The 24,035-nt window shown below is 31.0% G+C and overlaps 1 protein-coding gene across 2 annotated transcripts in view; it reads left to right on the top strand.

Moving 5' to 3' along the window:
• The window catches only part of LOC108688372 (hormone receptor 4), a 183,613-nt gene that overhangs the window by 158,310 nt on the left and 1,268 nt on the right, over positions 1–24,035 (top strand). The window contains exons 10-11 of one of the 2 annotated variants that reach the window (XM_018194611.1): positions 53–61; positions 21,986–22,113. In XM_018194611.1, coding sequence (XP_018050100.1) covers positions 53–61; positions 21,986–22,113 — 137 coding nt within the window. The remainder of the gene's footprint in view (positions 1–52; positions 62–21,985; positions 22,114–24,035) is intronic. The other variant, XM_018194612.1, reaches the window with a different exon arrangement.

The raw sequence follows: 24,035 nt of genomic DNA, 5'->3' as shown, positions 1-24,035 counted from the left end.
TATATATATATAATAATATAAACTTATCTTCTTCCCAACGCTACAATTGGAGACACGAAATGTAAGTTTTCAAAATACTTTTTAAAAACAACTATGCACGCATGCATTTTTCCATGAGATCTTAATGTAAACTTTTGTTTAATAAGATTTCAATTAAATTTGATTTACAGAACATGTTTATAAATTGGTATAATACAATCGGGCGGTACAACAGGGAAGAGATTGAATACACGAAAAAATGAATAGAACTACAAAAATGTAGAATAAAATTTTTTTATACGAAACTTTGTTTTTGGAAACTTGGAGACAGGTCAGGTTAATCAAATAATTGTCGTCACGCCTTTAAGTATTAAAAATTGTACAGTTTATTAGTAAGCTGTTAGCGCGCGCGACATGCCTCGTGTCTGCGGGATAACCCCTCGACTTTTCCGCTTCGCAATCGCTCGCGCGTCTTATTAGCAATTCCTTGTATTCCAAATATTATTTCGAATATATGCATATTTATTGTCCATCGCTATTATGCTTAAATTTTAAATATTTCTATTACATCTGCTGATAGCAATGGTTTAAATGATGAATCGCAAATTACAAATTAATTAGAGTACAGATTAAAAGTTTCTACAATGTGTTTTTTGTTTTCTGTTTCTTGCTTTTTACTTCTTTACATCTTTTTGCTTCTTATCCGGTTTTTTTGTATCGCCCGAAATAAAAGTTAATAAACTTCGAAAGAAACAAGAAGTATATAATAAGAAATATAATTGTCGATAAAACGGTTGCAAAGGAGAAAAAAACAAAAGGTAAAAAGCAAGAAACAGAAAACAAAGAACACATTGTAGAATAGGCTTAAAGGGTTTCGTTTTTACGACCGATGATACTTTTGCACCGGTTCGGTACTTATTTCTGAATATATGTGTACGTGCCTCAAGTATATACGTTAATAAACCTGTCTGCAGAAAACTTAATTTCTTTATCTTTGAGCAATCGCATGGCAATTTATATGGGATTTATCCTTCTTTAAGAATTGCACTATCACTTAATAACAAAACGATTTTTTGCAGTTAAACATTTTAAAATAATTTTAAAAAGTATTTTTTTTTCGTAAAAAAATGGAATAATTCCGTTAATATGTATCATATCAAATAGCTATGTGAAGCATTCGACAGCTAATATTTTTCCACGAATTTAAAAAAAAAGTTACTTTCCGATTATTAGGAGCCGAGATAATAATATATAAATTAATATAAATTAAAAAAAAAAATCACTGTGTGTTTTAGTTTTTAAAATTAAGAGTTTCATCTGGCACCAATTGTCGAGGAAGAATTGATTGAATTTGCTGTCAAAAAATTCTCGAATTTTTTGCTGCCGAAAAAGTTTGTTTAAAACCATTGGAAAGTTGAGGAATGCGAGCGAGACAGCAGGCCGAACGAAGTGGGGGACTCCGGCGTGCAATGGAGTGGGGAAGACCGGGCCGCTCGCGCGTATCTTTCGTGCGTTAAAATTTGCTAAACTTACTTTTCTTAGCAATAAACGTAAAAACATGATTTTTTTTTAATCTGGGGTAACTCGACGAAATATTAATAAATAGTTTAACCAAATGTTTCGCAAAGTAATCACGAAATTTTTAGAGATTTTTGTTTTTTGAATTTTTATCTTCTTTGTTTATATTATTTAAAAAATCACGTTTGAGTATGGAATACGTGTCTGACTAACAAAAGTTTACATAAGCTGCGATATTTTTTTAATTCTAAAAAAATATGTCAGATTTTCACAATTCAGGCATTTCAATGTATGAAATTATCAGTATAAAATTAAAGATTTTAATTTTTCCAAACGGTAGTACTTTAATATATACGAATAACATAAGAATAATGTTTTTTTCCATAGACAATAAAATTTTGCATTCATAATATTTGAAGGATCATGGAAAGTATGTGTATAGATATATGTTTTAAAATTTTCTCAAAGTTATCTGATTATATGTATGAAGTATTGTAATATATATTTATATAGAACTTTTATTATACAATTATAATTTCAAAAATCACAAAAGAGCATTTAAGAATCGACACAGATGTAAGTGCGTAAAATTAACAAAGAATTTAATCTAAATTAAAATAATGCATATTAAGCGAAGATATACGATTGTCTTAACAATCTTTTTGCTAAATCTTTTTCTAGAATAATTTAATAAGTTACTCGCATTACGGTTAGATGATCAGTGGAGAGAATTTCTGGAAATTAAATTATATCTCGATAAAACATTTTTCATACATGAATATGTATAAACATACATATTCAAAAACATGTATAATCATATAGAGTCCGGCAAATACGCCGTGCTGGAATTTATGCCGCAGAAGTCAGAAAAAAATAGAAGGAGTGAGAATAATTTTCCCGCAACTGTTCTGTTGCCTTTATGTTATATTAGTATATTGTGTTATGTTTTCAGTTTTTTACTATCAATGAATTTATTGTGAATTGAATCGATTTATCACTGTAATAAGTAGTACATCATAAATTATAATCTATGTAAAATGATTATTGTAGGGCATGTAAAAGATTTAATAGTTATTTCTTGATACATAAGTATAGAGGAATAATAAAGCATGTTGTATAGTAAAATACAAGTGCTTTGCTTTTGTATTCTTTGTTTAATTTGTTGTCTTATATATCTCATTTGTTTGGGATATACTGCATTTTTAGCAGGCGGGATTTACATGCAAAATATACAAAGTGCTCAGATTGAATTCAGTGCACTAAATGTAATAAACGTATGAAATATGTACCTCATGTAATAACACTTGTAATATAGGTAGGAAGATTGTAATTATTATCTATTACTTCATATATTTTTAAAATTAAACGAACTTACCAAGTGAAGTTCGATCTTAATTATATCTCATTCAAATGGATAAACTATGTAGTTGTGGTTCCATGTTCATGTTCATGTCCAACAGAGTTTATAGCTGCCGCTTGTAATTATAAAAGGCGCGCGTGTCTCTTCCCGTGACCACCTTGCGCCGCTGCATTCCCTTTCATTGTGTTTAGAGAAAAAAAATAAATCATACTGAGACCTCTTGAAACGGGAGGGAGAAAAGCCTAGTGCTTTGGATGAGAATGATCCATTCGGACGAAACACAGGCATAATTAAGATCGAAATTCACTTGGTAAGTTCGTTCGTTTAATTTTAAAAATATATATATGAAGTAATAGATAATTAAAATTATGCCCTAGTCTCGTCCGGATAAACTATGTAGAACACGCTTTGTCTAAGTTCTAAGTTCTAAAAAAAAAAGTACTTTATACTTTTTAACATAATACAAGACAAAGAATAATGAATGACAATCTCTTCATCTAATTAGTATAGCTTTGTGCTAAGATGTGACATGATTTATTTTTCTTTTTGTAAATACAAACACTTTACATTACTGAATGTATTGTGGTAAGATTACTAAGAACTAAAAGCTAGAGATGAATCTATGAAAAGAAAAAGGAAATTCTTGAAAGAAATTTCTTGAATATATATATATGTGAGTTAACTCCTGTAAAAAAAAAGAGAATAAATTCTCTGATTTTTAACATTATGAAACGAAACATTATGAAACGTTGCCAAATTCCTCTGATTAATTATACGACAGTTATAGAATCTCGCGAAGGTTCGAGAATTCCTAGACCAATCTGCTGAACGTTTATATAATGAGCTCTATATTAACTCCTTTCTGGACAGGTAATAATGTAGCGGCGTGACGAGTACTACATGTAATGAAAATACATCACTACGTATTCCGCATTCCTACAGATCCAGTGACTTATCATGAGGACATCTGCTGGTTTGTAAGATTTCACTTGGACAATAAGTAGGGAGTCACAAGTGTTTGGTTATAGATTCTTAGTGGTAATCGAATATGATTCTAAGATGGGACGCAATACGAAGATCTGGATGATCAGTAAAACGTAAAAAAGTAAGTGATTGCGCACGGCCCAGGTAGCAAACACACATCATTTTGACGTCAAATTTTGGTCATTTACTGACTATAGACGATATCACTAAATGACATCTTAATGACATCTTAATGATGGTCAAATGCCGCAAACTATTGACATCGCGAGAATGTCATTTTGATCTCATGTTAGGACTTTTCAAGCAGTATTATATAGAGTCTCAGCACAGATAGCAAGCCGATAGCATTTGTCATTTTTATGTTAAAATGACAATTAATAATGTCAGTATTGCTAGCTATATAGGCTTGAACTCAACACAACGATGGCTGTATCTAAATCGTGAAACCTGAGTCGTAGTTGTAGGTCAGTGCATAATCCCAAAATATTGTGCGTTGATCTACGATTATAATTTGGCGTTTTATATCTCAGTTACGATCTAGCATTGTGTTGAGGCCCATATAGCTAGCAATGTTGACATTATTACTTGTCATTTTTTACCTGTGATTATATGACATATTAAGACAAATATATTGTAGTAAATAATAATTTACAGCCGAAATTTATTGAAGGATTTTATAATAGTTACATATATAAATTGCATGTGTATGCCTTGGCAGAAATTTCCTCGCCACGATACTGGCCAGCACCACGATACTTTGCTACTGCTTTGCCATGCCATAACCTGATAAAAAAATCTGACATAGGCCTAGTCTTATGTCTGATATGGACCTGGTATGGAAATAGCTTAGCATTCGCAGTAAAATTTATTAAATAGTTTAACATACATATAACCATGTCAGACCCAGGCTCGCGCCTCACATGAAAATATGACCGCAGCGCTTATTCGCATTGCTTATTTCGTGGCTGTGACGGATTTTCTAACCTGAATAATCGTAAACTTTAATGATTAATAAACTCGCAGGGCAAAGTAATGCTTTTTTCTACCAGATTCCTTCGTTTTATGGAAAACTACATCAAGTAGCCTAATTTCATTGATATTAATCTTATGACTATTCATGTTAGAAAATCTATCACAGACTGAATGCTAAGTATCCTGCCGCAGCCGAGGACAATCGCTTCTTGAAGAAGAATAGCAAGGATGTGATAAACTGGGAAAGGAAAACATTAGAGCATAAACACAAATAGCACAATTAAACACAGCCACACTTGCGCTTAAAAATAAAATTTTCATATCGCAAATCGCACAACACTCAGATCGCAGCGAGACAAAATGTCCGTCATGATCGAACCATGGTGGAAAAAAATATAATGTGAAGTACTCCCTTGGATGCGCAGTAGGAGAGTGAATTTGAATAACATTTGATTGGCTGTTCCAATATAACCAGCGCTATTATACGCAGGAAAGCGCATATTGGGGAACATTTATTTAATTGATTATTTCCAGCATGTCGTCATTATGCGCAATGTTTCACTTTATATTCTTTCCACCATGGATCAAACGATCTCTCGAAATTGACGATAATATCTTTGTCATCATTTTCTAACTAAGTTATTAAATACCAGCGTATTATTTTGTTTCCATGTAATTTCTTCAAATATTAATAATACCTATCAGCAGAGACATAAGCTAAATATCTTTATGTATTAATTAAAATTATGAATGATTGGCATAGAAACGAAACTATTATTACAAGTGATATTTTAATTTGCATCAGTAATGAGAAATCAATGTGAGAAATAAAAGTGTAAAATCAGAATTATGTATTTGCTAAGTGAAAATTACGCAGGACCAAAATATGTCATAATGACATGACGGAAACATCAGTTGGTCAATTTTTGATCACTTGACATTCATATCAACATGACCAGAATTTGACATCAAAGTGACCTGTGTTTGCTACCTGGAGGGAGGGGATGGTTTAATGCTGAGATTTTACGGCTCCTGAGTAGTTGCGGCATGGAATCGTGATGTCAGAAGCGAGAAATGACACGTTTATGTTGCATGCCATTTGTAAATAAAGATAATTTAGACAAATCTAAATGACAAAATCACTTCATAACACTTGTAATAAATCAACAAAACTGTCCCTTCCCCCCTTGACAGTCAGTAAAAGACACATAAAGTAAGCCTATACCCGAGCAGAAACACGGTCAGACAATTGTTGAAACGAGTGAAAAATTCGCTTTTACGTATAAAATTCCATATAATATATATTATGATAATCTTAGTTCTCATCAATAATTACGATTTGGATAAGTACAAGATAAGTTACATTTTCACAATTAAGCAAATAATAACGAAATGACATAAATTTGAAACATAAATTTCGTCGTCAAAATGTCACTTTCCTACCTATTCATTTATCGTGATAGTTCAGCCATTTATCATAGTGAGACGCTGTAACATACGCACAAGCATGAGTCCACACAGATACGTGTGCTCATCTTTGGCGCGCCGAGAGTAAACAAGACAGCAATCCATTCTTCTCACTCTAGTCTCTTATTTCGTGTCGTTCTTATCGAAAATGCTTTCTCAATAATCTCGGCCACTCGGCATGTATCAATAAGAGACGGGACATTCTAAATAATATATAAGTTTTAATAAATTATAGTAATAGTGTACCCTTTCCATTAATAGCATAAACCATATTAAAACGCAAGAGTTTACGAGATATTTAATTGTTTATTTTTCATCCGCGTTATATATCTTCTTCATAAACTTGAATGGCAAGAATAATTCAATTAGAATTTTACTGGAAAAAAAATTATAAATCAGCATTTCTCTTCACGAAAATCTTTGGAAGATCATTAGAAAAGAAATGCCTATGTTTGAGATTCGAGACTTGTGACGGAAATATGTGAAATAAAATCGAATAGTTGCAAAAAAGCATGTTTTTCGCTTATAAAATGAAAGATATTGATTACATGGAAAAAAATCTGATATGAAAAATGCAGATATTCAAAATACCTACAAAATGAGACGTGGAGCATTAAAATCGGTCTATTATTTAAGTAGAAAAAAAAATAAAAATCACTAAAAAAGGCCTTTCTTCACTCGCTATCTGTTCATTGAGGTTTAAACGCAAAGCTTTGAAATTCTCATAAAATGTAATCTTGTAATGACGAAAAAATTTAGCCCTGAACGAGCCTGAAATGTTCATTAGTTTTTGCAAAAAGCCATTTGTTCACTAAAAATCTGTCTGCGGAAAACTTAATTCCTTCATCTTTGAGCAGACGCACAGCAATTTACAAGGGTGATTTTTCTTTTTCAGGAGTTGCATTATCACATACACTTAATAACAAAACGATTTCTTGCAGTTAAATTATTATAAAATGTCTTTGAAAAGTGAAAATCTTTTTTTTCACAAAAAAGTACAAAAAATGGAATAATTCCGTTAATATGCATCATAGTCGTATGAAGCATTTGACTGATATTTTTCTACTAATTAAAAAAAAGATTACTCTCCGATATTATATGCTTAGGCAGCGCACCGGATGGAGTGGGGAAAACCGGCGTGCGGTCGAATGAGAAAAATCAGGCCGCTCGGCGACTCGCGCGTGTCTCATTTCGTATGTTAAAATTTTCTAAACTTACATTTTCTCAGCAATAAATTGAAGTAGAAATATGAATTTTTTAAATCTAGGGGTAGTTCGACAAGATATAAATAAATACTGTAGCTTAACCAAATGTTTCGCAAAGTAATTGTAAAATGCAATTTTTAGTTTTTTGTTTCTTGAATTTTTATTTTTTCGGTTTATTACTAAAAAAAAATCACGTTTGAGTATATAATGTCTGATTAACAAATTTAAATCACATGAACTATGTTTTTTTATTTAATATACTGTAAAATGTGTCCAATTGGACAATTAAATATACGTGTGATCAGTAGAAAATTGCTTTTGTGAATTTAATTGCAAATGCAAATATGACATATGTAAACAAATAATTAAGTAATTTGCCAAATGTTAGCGTAAGTGTTGAAGATATAATTTTCGCTTTAAATATAAAACTAACTTTAAATATAAATTAGTGTTATACAAAAAATATATTTTGCATCTTAAACAGTTGCACTAACATTTGGCAAATTACTTATTAATTATTTATTTACATATGTCATATTTGCATCTGCAATTAAATTCACAAAAATAATTTTCTATTGATAATTCTATTGATAATTTATATATATTTAATTGTCCAATTGGACACTTTATAGCATGTTAAATAAAGAAACATAGCTAATGTGACTTAAATTTAAAATCAGAATCAAAATCAAATAATCAGATGCGCTTTATACTCAATAAAAATCACATACGTGATTTTTTAGTAATAAACCGAAAAAATAAAAATTTAAGAAACAAAAAACTAAAAATTTCATGGTTACAATTACTTTGTGAAATATTTGGTTAAGCTATTTGTTTATATCTCGTCGAGCTACCCCAGATTTTAAAAAATCAGGTTTCCACATCAATTTATTGCTGAGAAAATACAAATTTTAACGAAATCAAATACGCGCAAATCGCCGAGCGGACCGATATCCCTCATTCGACTATGCGTCGACTTCCCTCATTCTGCCTGGTGCACTGCCTCGCTCGCGTTCTTCAACTTTTCAATGGTTTTTTAAACTTTTTCGGCAGCAAAAAATTCAAGAACAGCAAATTCAATTCTTCTTTGATAAATTGCCAGACGGAATTCTTAATCTTAAAAAATTAGAACACAGTGATTTTTTGAAAAAAAATTGTTATCTCGGCTGTTAATAATCGGAGGATAATCTTTTTTTTAAGTTCATAGAAAAATGTCAGCTATCGAATGCTTCACACGGCTATTTGATATGATGCATATTAACGGAATTATTCCATTTTTTTATACGAAAAAAAGATATTCACTTTTTAAAGTTATTTTAAAATGTTTAACTGCAAAAAATCATTTTGTTATTTAGTGTACGTGATAGTACAATTCTTGAAGAAGAAAAATTGCCTCTGTAAATTGCTATGCGACTACTCAAAGATACAAAAATTAAGTTTTCCGCAAACAGATTTTTAATGAACAAATGGCTTTTTGCAAAAACTAATGATCATTTTAAACTCATTCAGGGCTAAATTTTTTCGTTATTACGAGAGCTACATTTTATGAGAATTTTAAAGCTTTGCATTTAAATTTCAATAAATAGAAAGCGAGTGAAAAAAGCCTTTTTCAGTAATTTTTTTTTCTATTTAACTAATAGATCGATTTTAATGCTCCATGTCTCATTTTGTAGGTATTTTGAATACCTACATTTTTCGTATCAAATTTTTCCATACAATCGATATCTTTCGTTTTAAGCGAAAAATATGCTTTTTGCAATTATTATATATTATTCAATTTTCTTTCGCATATTTCCTTCACAAATCTCAAACATATGCATTTTTTTTCTGATGATCTTCCAAAGATTTTCGTGAAGGGAAATATTTTTTTTTCGTTAAAATAATTTTTCTAGATTATTTTTGCTATTCGAGTTTATGAAGAAGATATATAAAATACGTTTAGAATGCCTCTTATTGATATACACCTAGCGGCCGAGATTGCCAAGAAAGCAATTTCGGTCACTTAAAACAAGCAATTAAAGCGAGAAGATGCTCGCTGTCTTGTTCATTCTCGACTCGCCAAACACGGACATGGGCTCATGCTTGAGTATGCGACGGTTTCGCTAAATCGCTTGATTCTGTGTCGCCACCGTCAACGCAGAGTTCTTAGCTGAGTACTCAGGAGTCCTAATAAGAAGTTTATCTTTAGAGAGTATATATATTGACTCTTAATGGCCGCGAGCGTTTGAGTGCGTTGACCTTGATCCTAAGACTAGTTAAAATCAATTTCCTAGTTAAGATATCTAATGGTAATGAATTGTACGAGTAAAGTTTTGTCAATCACAAGTGCTAAATCCCAAATGACTTTGTATTGATGCTTCTGTAATTTAAGAGTGATGACAAAAACGTGATAAGGAATGTGATTACCAATTGAATCTCCGGAAATAAGCGAGATTGCTGAACGTATAGTGTTTAGAGATGACTAGATTAATAAGAGCCAAAGTATTGAAATTCTTGAGTTAAAAAGAAACTGGCCAATTCAGAATGAGAAAAGAAGGAATCTGTTAATTCTAATAGAACGTTCACTAAGAGCGTAATGGGTGACAATGTTTTGTTTTATTGTAGTTGGAAAAGTGATGCGATGATGGTATCTAGTGTCGCTGAGAGGACTGCCTGCGATTGGAACACTTCCCTGATAACTAATTCCCTGCTATCAGGGAAAAATTTTTCCCTATCTCGCAGACTCTCATATGGAGTCCTGAGAGAAGATAATAATAAAGAATGAGATGATGGCAGTATGAGTAGTTTGAAAGTTAATAAGCGAAGATACATGAGAAACCAGATTATGCGGGTTATCAAGGCACAAACAGGACTCTCACGGCCTGCTCGTCTACATTTTGCGCAGAATTTTCGGTATTATGATAAATGGAGGAAAGATATAAAAACGAAATTGGTGCCAAGATAATGTAGAGGCATCATTTATCCATGAACCTGGATCGAGGAGCCAGGAGACATAGTTTCATTTTCAGCATTGGTCGCCGATGCGAAAAAGATTCTATTTCAAAAGAGTCAAATTCTTTTTCTACTTGTTTGAAGCGCATTTTGATAACGACTATTCGATGTCAATATTTAAAACCTTCGATTCGAAATCTGTCGTATAATTGTCAAGTGAAGTCATATAAGAGAATAGAAAGATATTTCGTGCTTCGCACCATTTCTAAATATCTCTAATAACTGACTGGATTCAACCGAATCTGTTTACATAAAAAAGATTGATTGTGTTGTCAATACGAAGGAAGATATTGATTACAGATTTGAAGATTTGAAAAAAAGAAAGCGAAGATTTGAGGGCATAAAAAGCGGTTTTCAATTCTAACACGTTGATGTAAAGAAAACTTTCCTCCATCGATCACCAATCACGCGCATGCTAGTTATGAAGCTTCCCATTTGTTTAGAGAGAATCTTCTGTTGTTAGAGACGCGTCGGAGAAAATTTCGTATGTATATGAGCTTGGGTGGATTACGTTCGTTTGATTATCATCGAAAAATATATTATTATTCAAGATCATTTTTTAAATATGAAGGGATTGATATCCATACATTATAGCTTGCACTGGTTTCGAGAGTTAGAAACTTTTCCCTTTCGAATCTTTTCATATATGGAATTCCGTATTAGACCGCTGGACAAATCGCGATCAGGAATTCTATCATGCCGCGAATATCCTAATTGAGCATTGTTACTTTTGTGATATCCTGTATTAGGGCTAGAAACTCACATCTTCTATTTAACAGAATGGCTACAGATTGCTCGATTAAATTAAAGTTAAAAATGAAGCCCCAGATATTTACGTTCTCTAGAAAGCACAATCTGCGATTTAGAATAGATAACTAAGAAACCAAGTTCTTCAAGTAAGCTTAATGATGCAATCATATTCTCTTGGCATTCCTTTTTTATTGTATCTAAAAGCAATTATCTAAGTAAATAACGGATTGGAAACCTTTTTTTTATAAATATATTATATTAATCACCGGACGCGGATGAATGTGAAGATATATAACGCACAAAACTCTATTCCTCCATTTTTAAATGGGAAGGAAGAATACACGAATTCAGATCCTTGATCTGAAAAAAGATCTAAGATAAATCGTGACTTTCTTGATGATTTTTTTATAAAAAACGAGGAGGATAGAAATTGATTTGCTGCAAACTAGGCGAGGACTATAACTTTCTTCTGATATAGATGATTGACCTCTTTATCGCAATTTTCAGTACTTTTTGTAGAGAAAATCAGTTCTCTTAGATTAAGATGAGCGTTATCGCGAAATGAATTTTGTAGCCGCTTATTATCTTAAATATCTTAGGATCAGATGATATTTTCCTCTATTGGTCCGCAAAAAGGCCTAGGCGATTCATTGATATAATCATTTCTAGCGGCGGGACCGGGCTCGGGACGGCGATGCTGCGATTCGAATGATGGAAACCTCTCCTCAATTGGCGAGTCGCAGGAGTCTTGTAACGAGGAAAATTTACCTGCTTTCTCTGAGGCTCTTGAAGAGATTGATAATTCAATTGTTTGAAACGTTGAGTCGCCGGTTGTCTCGACTATTGGCTAGATAATTGCGGCGCCTTTTTAAACATTTTACGACTACTTCTGTGCCGCATTAACTTCCTCTGCCAAATTGTTGCCGAATAAACAATCATCAATCAGAGTTACGTCAGATTTTTCTAGAAAATTGAACGAGGAGGTAATGAATGTCTTGCTTGAGAAAAATAATAGATCTGTCAATAGGCGAAAGCCCTTAGCGATCTTATGATAGCGGCCTTACTGATGATGCATGTACATATTTCAAACCTGCAAGCTGACATCCCCGAGTTGAGTGCATTATGCACCCCGTTGGGCCTGAGATTTAATGCTTATCTCTAGTGATAACCATGGCACCCATATTGGGTAAAATCTTTTAATTAACCTTTGAAGGGTTAAGAAAGACTAGATCTCCCTTCGGCTCGTGTTTGATAAGGAGATAATTCCTTGATACATTTTGAGACTTGAACTTATTTCTGTCTTGGCAGTGCTGAATCGGTAGCCAAGCCGTCGCTACAGGTGTTTGCGCTTGTTCGCCGAGTAGTTTTAGAATAAAATCATCTTGTCCATTCTCAAGGATCACCGTCACTGGAGAGGCAACAGAAACAATATTGTTAGTCTAAATAAAATACAAAGATGGAGAAGCAGCTACCAGTAAATATAATAATAGCGAGTAGTCGGTTATGTCTACTGTTCTGATTCCCTTGAGAATAGATCCTGATAAATAGGAAATATATCTGATTCGCTATTCGGACCGGAAAGGACCGTTTGCTCATCTGTTTGTCTAAGATGAGTAATGGATGCCTGCAGGGCTCGAGAACGTTGCCATATCTTCGGATGGAGATAGATTTGCAGGTTCTTTAAGATCCGTCGGTGCCTCGTCAGGCGCCTGGATCTCGCATCACTTAAGAAAATTTAAAAAAACACTCAAGACTTCTACAAATCCTACCTAATGTTATTAGATGAGTCTCCCGAAGCTCTGTGCAGCGATCCTTCTCCCTTAAAGAAATTATGTGACAATCGCTATGAAATTTCTCGTGTGACTCTTCAATGTTGTGTATTCGCTTTCTTGAAAGAAGGGTGAGTAACGCCTACGCATTTTGGCATGTTAAATCCTCAGAAATTAACTCCAAAGAAGAAAGAATTATTACTTGTACACGAACAGAAAACACAATGACAGGGAATGCGACGGCACGCAAGAGTCACGAGAAGAGACGCGCGCCATTTTAGTACAAGCGGGAACTCTGTAACACAAACATAGAATGACAAGTTAGCACGAAAGCATAGTTTATCCATTCGACTAGGGCATAATTATTATTCTTATTTCTTAATAAAATTTTCTTATACAACATATTTTATAAGTTATTGTATCATTTTATGTCTTATTTATAAGCGTTATTTGTATTTTTTCATTAGCCGTATCACCGACGAGATACTATTAAAGACTGATTCTTATGGGAGTTTGCATCCTTGTGAATATTGAAGTGATTAAGAGTTAAAAACTAATAATATTGTATTAATTTTATGATTTATTAATAGACGTATGTATGATCATTTAGAATTCAATAATACTTACTTTTTCTTTAAAATTGTGATTTTTGTTATCATCGATGTAAAATTCGATTAATTATTAACAGAGATAATAACTACAGAGAAAAAATTGTAATTTTTTTGCAATATACAGGATATTATAGCTTTACAAGTATGCATATTTATGGAATGTTTATGTTAATAGCAAATTTATATCAATTATCGATAATGTCAGCATTCTTTAATTATCTTCGGGCTCTTGAGACCCTTTTTATACCGCCGAAAATTTGTCCAGAGTTGATGATCTTTAATAATATTTCGTCAGCCGTACATACCCCCTCTTCTTTATGGATAGCCATATATCCCATTTATAGCCATATTTCTATGGGATATACGGCAAAAATGTAAAAATTTCAAAAAATTCTTTAACACGAAAAGTAAGTATTTCAGATTTCTAATATTTGTTTTATATTGATAGACAGTGTACAAAGTTTTTACTGATATAATCCATTTATCTTAAAAATAGTAAATAATATTTAGTAAATTAAGTTTTTGTTAAGTGCATATATGCTGGAGTTATCCTATGGGCCATATAAATTATGCATAATTTTATAAATAATTACATAAATAATTTTTTTACATTTCTTCAAATTTGTTTTTTTCTAAAACGAACAATGCGAAAATGATCCCTTTAATTATTTTTTATGTTTTTACATTCCTATTTATATTACTATTTATTTCTATTACATTAAAAAGTAATTTTATAAAAGAAAGAGGAATGTATGAACATGTATAGACATATTTCATATATGATTATACATGTTTATGAATATTTATGTATGTTTATACATATTTATACATATTTATGAAAAATTTTTTACCGGGACAAAACAACGTTGCATATTGATAAAAAATAAATTAGGATTAGTCAATGTGACAAATATTATCCACTTTTACGAAACAAGATTAAGATGATAATTAGTCGAAAAATACGTCGCAAAGATAAAATACATAGATTTTTAATCTTCAGATATAATATATCAAGTATATATATGTCACGAGAACGCAGATACCGACTGAGAGTGTTGTATTTAATATTTTATTATTTCCTATTACAGCAACGAAAATTTTATGTCGACATATAAATTTAAATATTATTTAAGTATCAATTAAACATACCATTAAATTTAATTTCTGAAGTATGTATTTAAAGTTTAATAAGAATTTTGTGATCTGTTTACAGATTACAAAACTTGTTGAAATAAACTTAAAATATTTCTTAAAAAAGATAATTATACCGCCAACTACTTTGATTAATTAATCATATTATATGTACAAGCACATAATCATTATTAAAAAAATCACTTACACTTTCCAGTTTCCACATAATATACAAAAGTTACATTCATATACAAAAGTTTTTCGCAATTAAAGTAAAACAGCTCACGATAACATCAAAATGACATTAAACGTGATAAAAAAATGTTAGTAGACATTTTGGAGCCACTTTAACATCATGATGATTTTTTGTTCTGTTTAAATATGTTTTTCAATTTATTGCATATAATAGATTTTAGAACATTTCTGTTAAAACATATGACAAATTAAAGTACAAATTATATAGGGAAATAGGAATCTGCGCGGTAGTTGATGCGCTAATATAACAGTAGATATTCAATATATATAATATTATTTCTTCGACATCTATTCATTTTCGTACGCGTTTCGACTTGTTTTAAGTCATTTTCAACGAAATAAATTAATTATATATTAATTATATATTAAACTCTCCTGCAATCCGTGCAACCCTAGTGCCAACCATCCGCTTTATTGCAATGTTTCCTTATGTTCCATCATAATTATATAGTATATCATAAGTTAATCTGATAAAACAAAGAAAGCTCCACAAGTCACACTATAATATTACGAATTAAGCAATAACAGTCAATAGTAACTTTGTATGTTTGCAAAAACGCGCGAGAAAGAGAGCATGAATAATCGCTAAATTGCAAACAGATTTATACAATTACATTAATAGTTACCAGTGCACATTACGAAATTAAATAAGTAATAGGCAAACATTCTTCGTCAAATTAATATTAAAAATGTGAATAATTGTTTCGGTTATGTGCAAGGCATCTCATTTCATGAAAGTGGTTGACATGTCGATTACTAAGCAACAATAATGTTACGTCATCACTGATACATAACTAACGAGGATTAAAGTCATGTTTTAAGTCATAAACAAAATTCTAGATGGTTTCGAGAACCGAAATAAGCGTGATCAAAAAATTGTGTATCTGTTTGTAAATTTAGATTCATTTTCTGTGTTTTAATGTGTAATATTTTGGAAGTCAATCTTTTATTAAAATTTCTTTCTCTGTTTCCGCACATTATTCTAATCAAATTCATAGTCGTGTTGTAACTTATGGTCTGTGATCATTAAGCTAACTGACGTTTTTCTAGCCATTACGATATTCAAATACTTAGATACGTATCTTGATTTATCTGCTTGTTTGCCCCACATACGATTGCTTCGCATTCTTTGTAGGCTACTTTATACACCACATTACTTTGTGCACTGATTGGTAACATCTTTGTGAACTCTAATCAAAGCAGTTTGTTAACGCTGTAAAATGCAATCTTTGATACTGTGCCATTGATCATTTGCTTAAATTTCTCAGAAATTTTATTGACATACGGAATAGTGAATCAAATCAATTTTTTGTTGAATATTTACAGTTTATTTCTTCTTTATTGTTTATGTGCTATTTAAGTCTCTGTGAAATGATTTTAAAATTAAAACCAATGGTTTTAAAAATAATCTAAAGGTATCATTATTCAGTAGGATTTTTATAATCAATTCAAAATTTTTTTAATGAAAAACTAAATTAGAAAGAAGAAATATCCTGTCAATCATGCCATGACAACGCTTTTTTTTTGTGAAAGCGGATGTCTAGACAAAAAGTTCAAATATCTGCCTAAGAAAAAAGGTTTTCAATATCAATCAAACATTATTTTATCATTTTTTATTAAAATGGTTGTATCTAAAAAATTAATTGTATCACCTCCAACTTCTATTGTAAATTGCAATCTTAGGTAAATCGAGTTAAAAGATTGTAAAATTTGATCTGTAATCACACACATTAGGGATTGCTGCGACAATGTCTTCAACATACTGATAATAAAATCCTATTGGAAAATTTAAACTATCAATTATGCTCTCCTCGAGATCTTATGTATATCATTGTATGAGCGATGACTTGTATATGTCATATTTCCAAAGCCACATTAACAAAATTTGTGCCCAAGAGCTCTTTAAGTGCTCCCTCGAAGAAATGCCTATTTCCAATACTAAACGTGTAATTTATTCAAACTCTTTATTATTGCTACCGTCATGAAATATAATATTATTACGTCATTACTACATTGTTCTTACAAAACAGTGCTGCAGGACTATTTTATTATTCTTAACGCAAGTTTCATTATAACGTCATTGCGCTGCTTTTTCATCATGATAAAAAACTGCATTACGGTATTATACAATAACGAAATTTTTATCAAGAGTTGTAGAATAGATCTACTGGTGAAAGCTTGAAGCTTTGATCTTTTATCCATTTAACTATTATGATATGTTTAGGAACAGGGACAATTATTATTATAAAACAATGTTGTTTAACCTTGGATTTACATTTACTTTTTAAATTGTGGCACTCCTAACATTTCAATGCTCTAGAGCTCAAGTCCCAAAAGCTAGGTTAACGCGCTACTGCATATTTCATGCATGACATATTGCAGAAATCTTTTAGAATTGTTGCATATGAGTGAAAGGTTGAAACATTTCTGAAAAGTTTTCACAATAATCGGTGCTATATGGATTTACATTTTAATGAAAAATTACAATGTCTTAGGGAACATTTTTTGCTGAAAATCAGTTTCTTTGAAGTATACTCAATGATTTTTTTAGTAATAAGCAAAGAAACTAAAAATTCAAAAAATTAGAAAAATTTCATGATTACAATTACTTTGCTGATAATTACTTTGAAACATTTGGCTAATTATTTATTAATACCTTGTCAAGCTATCCCAGATTAAAAAAAAATCATGTTTCTACGTCAATTTTTATTGCTGAGAATAAGTTTATAGCAAATTTTAACACATGAAATTAGACGCGCGAGCGGTTCGGTCTTTCCCATTCCACCACGCGCCGGTTTCGCCCGGCGTACTGCCTCGCTCGCGTTCCTAAATTTTCCAATGATTTTAAACAAACTTTTTTTGGCAGTAAAAAATTCAAGAATTCTTTAACAGTAAATTCATTCTTCCTTGACAAATTGGTACTAAATGGAACTCTTAATCTTAAAAATTAAAGTCACAAAAATTAGAGACAGAGTCAATGATTTTTTACGGCTTTTCTGAATCTGACTCGACTTATCAGTTCCTTCCTTTTTGATCGCTCTCAAAGAGTAGTAATTAAAAGTATAATTCTCTTTCCGTCTTTTCCTCTCTTCGCGCCTTGTCCTATGTTTCAGTGCTCTATCCTTAGTGTTTCTTCTCTATTCTTCAGCATATTTGCAAATCTTGTTGTTCTTCCGCTAGCGAGGTTGTATATGTATGCAAATAATGTTTTTTTCGTGAAGTAATTTTCTCTTTCCACTGCAATCGTTTCTTCAGCTAATTTAAATCATGACCTTGAGCTCATCGCTGACTGGTTTCTATCCAACGGTCTGACGTTAAATCCCGCTAAATTCCAATATCTACTTATGATTCCTCTGCACTACTATCTCGTGTTCAATCCTTTAATGTTCTCTTCACTCTAATCCCCCGGTACTCCTTCTGTTGCTCTTATTCTTGGCTTATGTTGATTTCTCGTTTGTGCATTACGTCACTCTTAAATGTTATTTACATCTTTATCTTTTGTACTCCACTTCGACATATTCTCACCGTCTCATAAAAACTTGATCTCTCTCAATAATTCATTCTTTCCTTATTTCCTTAGTTGATATTGTTTATATACTCAGTTAGTCAACTCTTGAATTGCATTCAGCGCGTGCAAAACTGCTGCCTGCGTATGATAATTGTAAATTTGATCATCACTCCGTTATTCAAACGATCTGGCTGGCTAAATAGTAAGCAGCATTTCATCCTTCATCTATGTTGTATGGTTTTTAATGTTCTACGTTCCAATACTCTATCATATCTTCATGATATGTATACATTTTAATTTCTTTTACATTTTAACTACGAATTTCACTCTGAACTTCATTACCTGTAACTCGTTACAGTAATTCTTTTCCCGCTCACCGCTCAGTCAAATTTCGTGCCTCTTTCTCTTTCACCGCGCCCAAATTCTACAACTTCTTACTTCCTGATATTAGATCTTCCTCTTTTCTTTCTTTTTTTCATTCTTCTGATGCTCAATTCATTTTATCTCACAGTTAACATTGTCGATGCAAATCAAATTTATAACTCGTTATGCTATACATCTAGCAGTATTGCTGTCACCTTGCCATTTGCTTGCACTTTGCTGTTATTACTTCTATATGTACGACTAACTGTAAATCTAATTTGTAAGATGATGCAATACAATAAAGTATTATTATTATTATTTTTTTTAAATTATTTTCTCGACTCCTAACAATCGGAGGATAATTTTTTTTTAAATTCGTAGAAAAATGTCAACTATTGAATGCTTCACACGACTATTGGACATTGGATAACGGAATTATTCTATTTTTTTTTATGAAAGAAAGATATCCAAAGTCATTTTAAGTATAATTTAACTGCAAAAAATCGTTTTATTACTAACAATAAGTGTACGTGATAGTGTAGAAGCTTAGCAAAATCACCCTGTTAAATTGCTGTGCGACTGCTCAAAGATGAGAAAAATGAAGTTTTCCGCAGACAAGTTTTTAGTGAACGAATGGCTTTTTGCAAAAACTAATGAATTTCAGGCTTGTTTAGGGCTAGATTTTTTCACGAAGACTATATTTTACAAGAATTTCAAAGCTTTGTGTTTAAATCTTGATAAATAGAAAACGAGTAAAGAAAAGGCTTTTTTCGGTGATTTTTACTTTTTTTCTGCTTAACTAATAGATCTTAATTTTCCACGACTCATTTTCAGGATTGTTATGTTTTAAACAAAACATTTAAAACGATTTATTTAAAACATGTTTAAAACACTGGGCTTATTGTTTAAAACACTTTTGTTTCAAACAATTTTAAACTATTGTTTAAAATTGTTTAAAAACACTGCAATTAAAATATGTGATTTGGAAAAGAAATTGTAAAAAAGAAACAAAAAATAATATATATGTTGCAAAAAATTTTTTTATTTATTTATATATACATATTACTACTAGTACTACTACATAAATATAGACTATAAACATATAAAATAAAATAAAATTCATCAATCTTTTAATAAAGTATAAACTACATTCAGTAGTAGTTTTTTTCTACTAATAACTGTAAAAACTATAAAAACTTTCAAAAAAGATCAGATTATACAATCTCAATTCTCAATATTCATGTTCAATTAAATTATTTTTTTGTTCAATGCCTTTAAAATTGTTACTAATTTTGAAGCTTTTTCAGTGCCTAACTTTGTTAGTTTTGTGGTGCACTAATCTAAAAGCTGAAAACAATCTTTCTGTGCCAGCAGAAGAAGCAACTGCTGTATGGAATTGTGCTACTAAGTCGAATGTAACAATATTAATATTATTTTTTAGCGCAAGCCATCATGTTATTGGCTTAACATATTTAATGGCTTCCTCAGATAAATTTCGAATGGAGTTTTTGCTCGGTAGTATATAACGTCAGGCATGACTGCAGGATAATATGAACTAGTACTCTTGATTTATCAATCCGATTTACAGGATCAATAAGATCGATAATAAATTCGTGTTGCACTTTGGAAAAGCGCTCAATGACGTTCACACAAGAAACATATCAGGAGTAATATAAAATAAAAATAATAATAAATAAAAATAACTGATTTTTTTCAGTTATTTATTATTTTTTAGCTTCAAATATTCACATAATATTTTTTGTTTGTTTAAGCAACAAAAAACTTTTTAAACAAAAAAAAACACGTTTTTTTCTTATTTAAAACATATTTTTTGTTGCTCAAAAAATACAAAATAAATCAAACATTCCAAATAAAAAAAAAACAAAATTTTTTGTTTAAAAATAGGGTTGTTAAAAAAACAGGTTTTTTTTAACAATCCTCATTTTATAGGTATTTTGAATATCTACATTTTTCATATGAAATTTTTTTCCATACAAACAATATCTTTCGTATGCGAAAAATAAGCTTTTTGCAACTATTCGATTTTTTTCGCATATTTCCTATACAAATTTCAAACATGCATTTCTTTTCTGATGGCCTTCCGAAGATTTTTATACAGAGAATGCTGGTTTACAATTTTTTTTTGGTGAAATTCTAATTCTATTGAACTAATGTAGCACACAAATAGTAATATATGATCTTGGCAGACTTGGCTATATATTACATCCGGATATATGTGCGTACGTGTCTATTGTCTCACACCGACAAATTCCGCGAGAACAAATACTTATGACGATTTAATCATAAAATCGACTTTAAATATACCTTCACCGGCGGGTACGGATAGATAAATTAAAGTACTAGAACACATTAGATAGCATTCATAAAAATTTACTTCGAAGAGCAGAATTGTCTATTTGAATGAACAATATTTTCAACTATTTATAAAATAATTTTTGATGTATATAAATATCTTGTTTTATTCTCGATTATTTAAATTCAAACAATATGCTAGTGCGAATTCGCACCATAAAAATTTGCTAACACTTGCGCATGAATAATTATCGCGGCTTATCCCAATGTTAAATATGCTTTTTCATTAAATTTAAGTGATACCATCGGAGAAAATTATATCTCAGAAAAGAGTAGTTTTAAACAAATTTTTGTTTTTATCCTCAAGAAAGACTTGCAATTAAATATGTCAAATCCCAATTCGCATCTGTGTACTATTAGTAGGTGCTCAAGGGACGTGTACGGTTTAAAGATTAATATACAATAATAAATACGAACAGAGATACTAGTCTAGAAATGCATTAAATCGAGACATGTTAAGTGCACGCGTACTTAATGGCGAATATTTAATATTGATTTTCTTAAAACAAAGCTTCATAAAATTTTATTCTACGTTTTCAACTTATTTTTTCATATAGATCACATTCTTCTCGAGTATACTACTGCTTTATTATCTCGTATTGATGAAATCACTTATAGAAAGAAATGAAAAATTAAATCAGAATATATGCAACATTTCAATTGCAATTTGCAGTTATAATGATTTGACTTCCCCAATTTCTGAAATATATCAAACACATATTTCAACTAATTTCGCTTATTTTTCTTAGCACGAGGAAGTACATTGGAATTAGAACAAATACAAGAACGGTACATGAGCTGTCTGCGAAGTTTTGTCGAGCACAGCGCTCCTCAACAGCCGGGTCGATTTCATGATCTTCTTGTCAGATTACCCGAAGTAAGTTTAAAAAAATAAATCAATATACTAAATCTTGAAAAGAAATAATCTACACACACATACACACACACACACACACACACACACACACACACACACACGCGCGCGCGCGCACACACAAGATGTTACAAAAATAATTAGCCAAACTTTAAAAGCATATTCCTCTTATTATAAGGATGAAAAAAGTCATATAAACGTGGGAACGCTTCCTTTCCAAGTTATAAACATTGTTTTATTTTATACTTATACCTATATTTTATTTTATACTTACGTTTTTGTGCAATGGACTAGTATTATTGAAGATTTCTTGGACCAATTTTTCTATTTATACTTAATGGTAAAACAGACAATTTTTGGAAACGCAATTCCCTCTAATATTAGAAGATGTTTCATTACAGATACGCAATCAAATATGGTTCACGTATGAAGCTCCAATACATTTCAGCCGCATTGCTCGAGAATTGAATAATAATTACATCAATAGATTGGTAGAGGAGGATCCATTGCTTGGTCCTAAACATTCTTCTGATTTGAATCCTTTGGATTTTTCTTTATGGTGACACCTTAAGATCCTCGTGTATGATATTCCTGTTGCTACTGTGGAAGTATTCCGAAATTATCGCTGCGTGTGAAAAAATACTCCAAGAATTTTTGAACGTCTACGACATCGATGCGAAGTATGCATCGATGCGGAAGGAAATTATTTTCAGCAAATTTTGTAATAAAAATATAGATATAAATATAAAATAAAAAATAAATATAAGTATAAAATAAAGTATAGATATAAGTATAAAATAAGATATAGATATAAGTATAAAATAAAATATATAAGTATAAATATATAATAAAAAAATATTTATAATTTGGAAAGGAAGCGTTTCCGAACCAATATTTATATGACTTTTTTTCATCCTTATTATAAATGGAATATGCTCTTGAAGTTTGACCAACTATTTCTAAAACACTCTGTATACTATATGTACATATATATATAGTGTTCTATTTTAAAAGACCACTCAAATATCTCAGAAACACTGCGTTAAATCGAAAAGTGTTTCAGACGAAAGTTTTGTGGAGAACATAAGATGGTATTATTGATTTGATCTTCGGTAGCATTGTCAAAGTCAGCAAGATCACTTTGAATTTTTTATGGAATCACTTTTTTATAGAAAAATATTTCAGACAAAAATTGGGTTCAAAAAAATCTATTTTGATCTTATCAGTTTGACCTTGGATGGCATCGCCAAAGTCAGATCAAGATCACATCGATTTTTTTTAAATGCATACCCTATTTTTGATTTCAGAATCTAATAACTGTCAAGAGCTTTTCAAAACACTACAATAAAGTTATTTTTTATGGGATCACTTTGAATTTTAAATGGAATCCTTAAATGGAATTTTTCATTATATATTCTTGTGACTATCTCGAGAGCTTTCCAAAATACTAATTAAGTTCATTTTCATTAAGTACTTTGCGAATTATAAGGCTTGAAAATTACAGTACTGCCGACATTACCGGCGGCCAAAATCTCTTGAATGTTGTTCAAGATCATGTCCTGAATAACATTTGTTAAGATCAAGGTATATACATAAAAATGAATTTTCAATGCAAAAATGAAAACAAGAGAAACAATCTCTAATGACTTTGATTGGACATCTTGCGTAATGCTAATGTCGGCGATACTTTCATTACTTAATGAAAATGAACTTAATTAGTGTTTTGGAAAGCTCTCGAGATAAGCTGCAAGAATATGTGAATGAAAAATTGAGAGTTCCATTTAAAAAATTCAAAGTGATCTTGCCCTGACAACGGCATCCAACGGCATGTTCCCTTCAAAATTACAAAACTTTTGTTCTGAAACACTTTTCGAATTAACGTAGTATCTTTGAGATATTTGAGTGGATCTTTTAAAATGGGACTC

Source organism: Atta colombica, unplaced genomic scaffold (assembly GCF_001594045.1).
Source record: "Atta colombica isolate Treedump-2 unplaced genomic scaffold, Acol1.0 scaffold23, whole genome shotgun sequence".
Classification (NCBI taxonomy): Eukaryota; Metazoa; Arthropoda; class Insecta; order Hymenoptera; family Formicidae; genus Atta; species Atta colombica.
The sequence above is the reverse complement of the archived record's forward strand: the minus strand, read 5'-3'. Positions and strand labels throughout refer to the sequence as shown.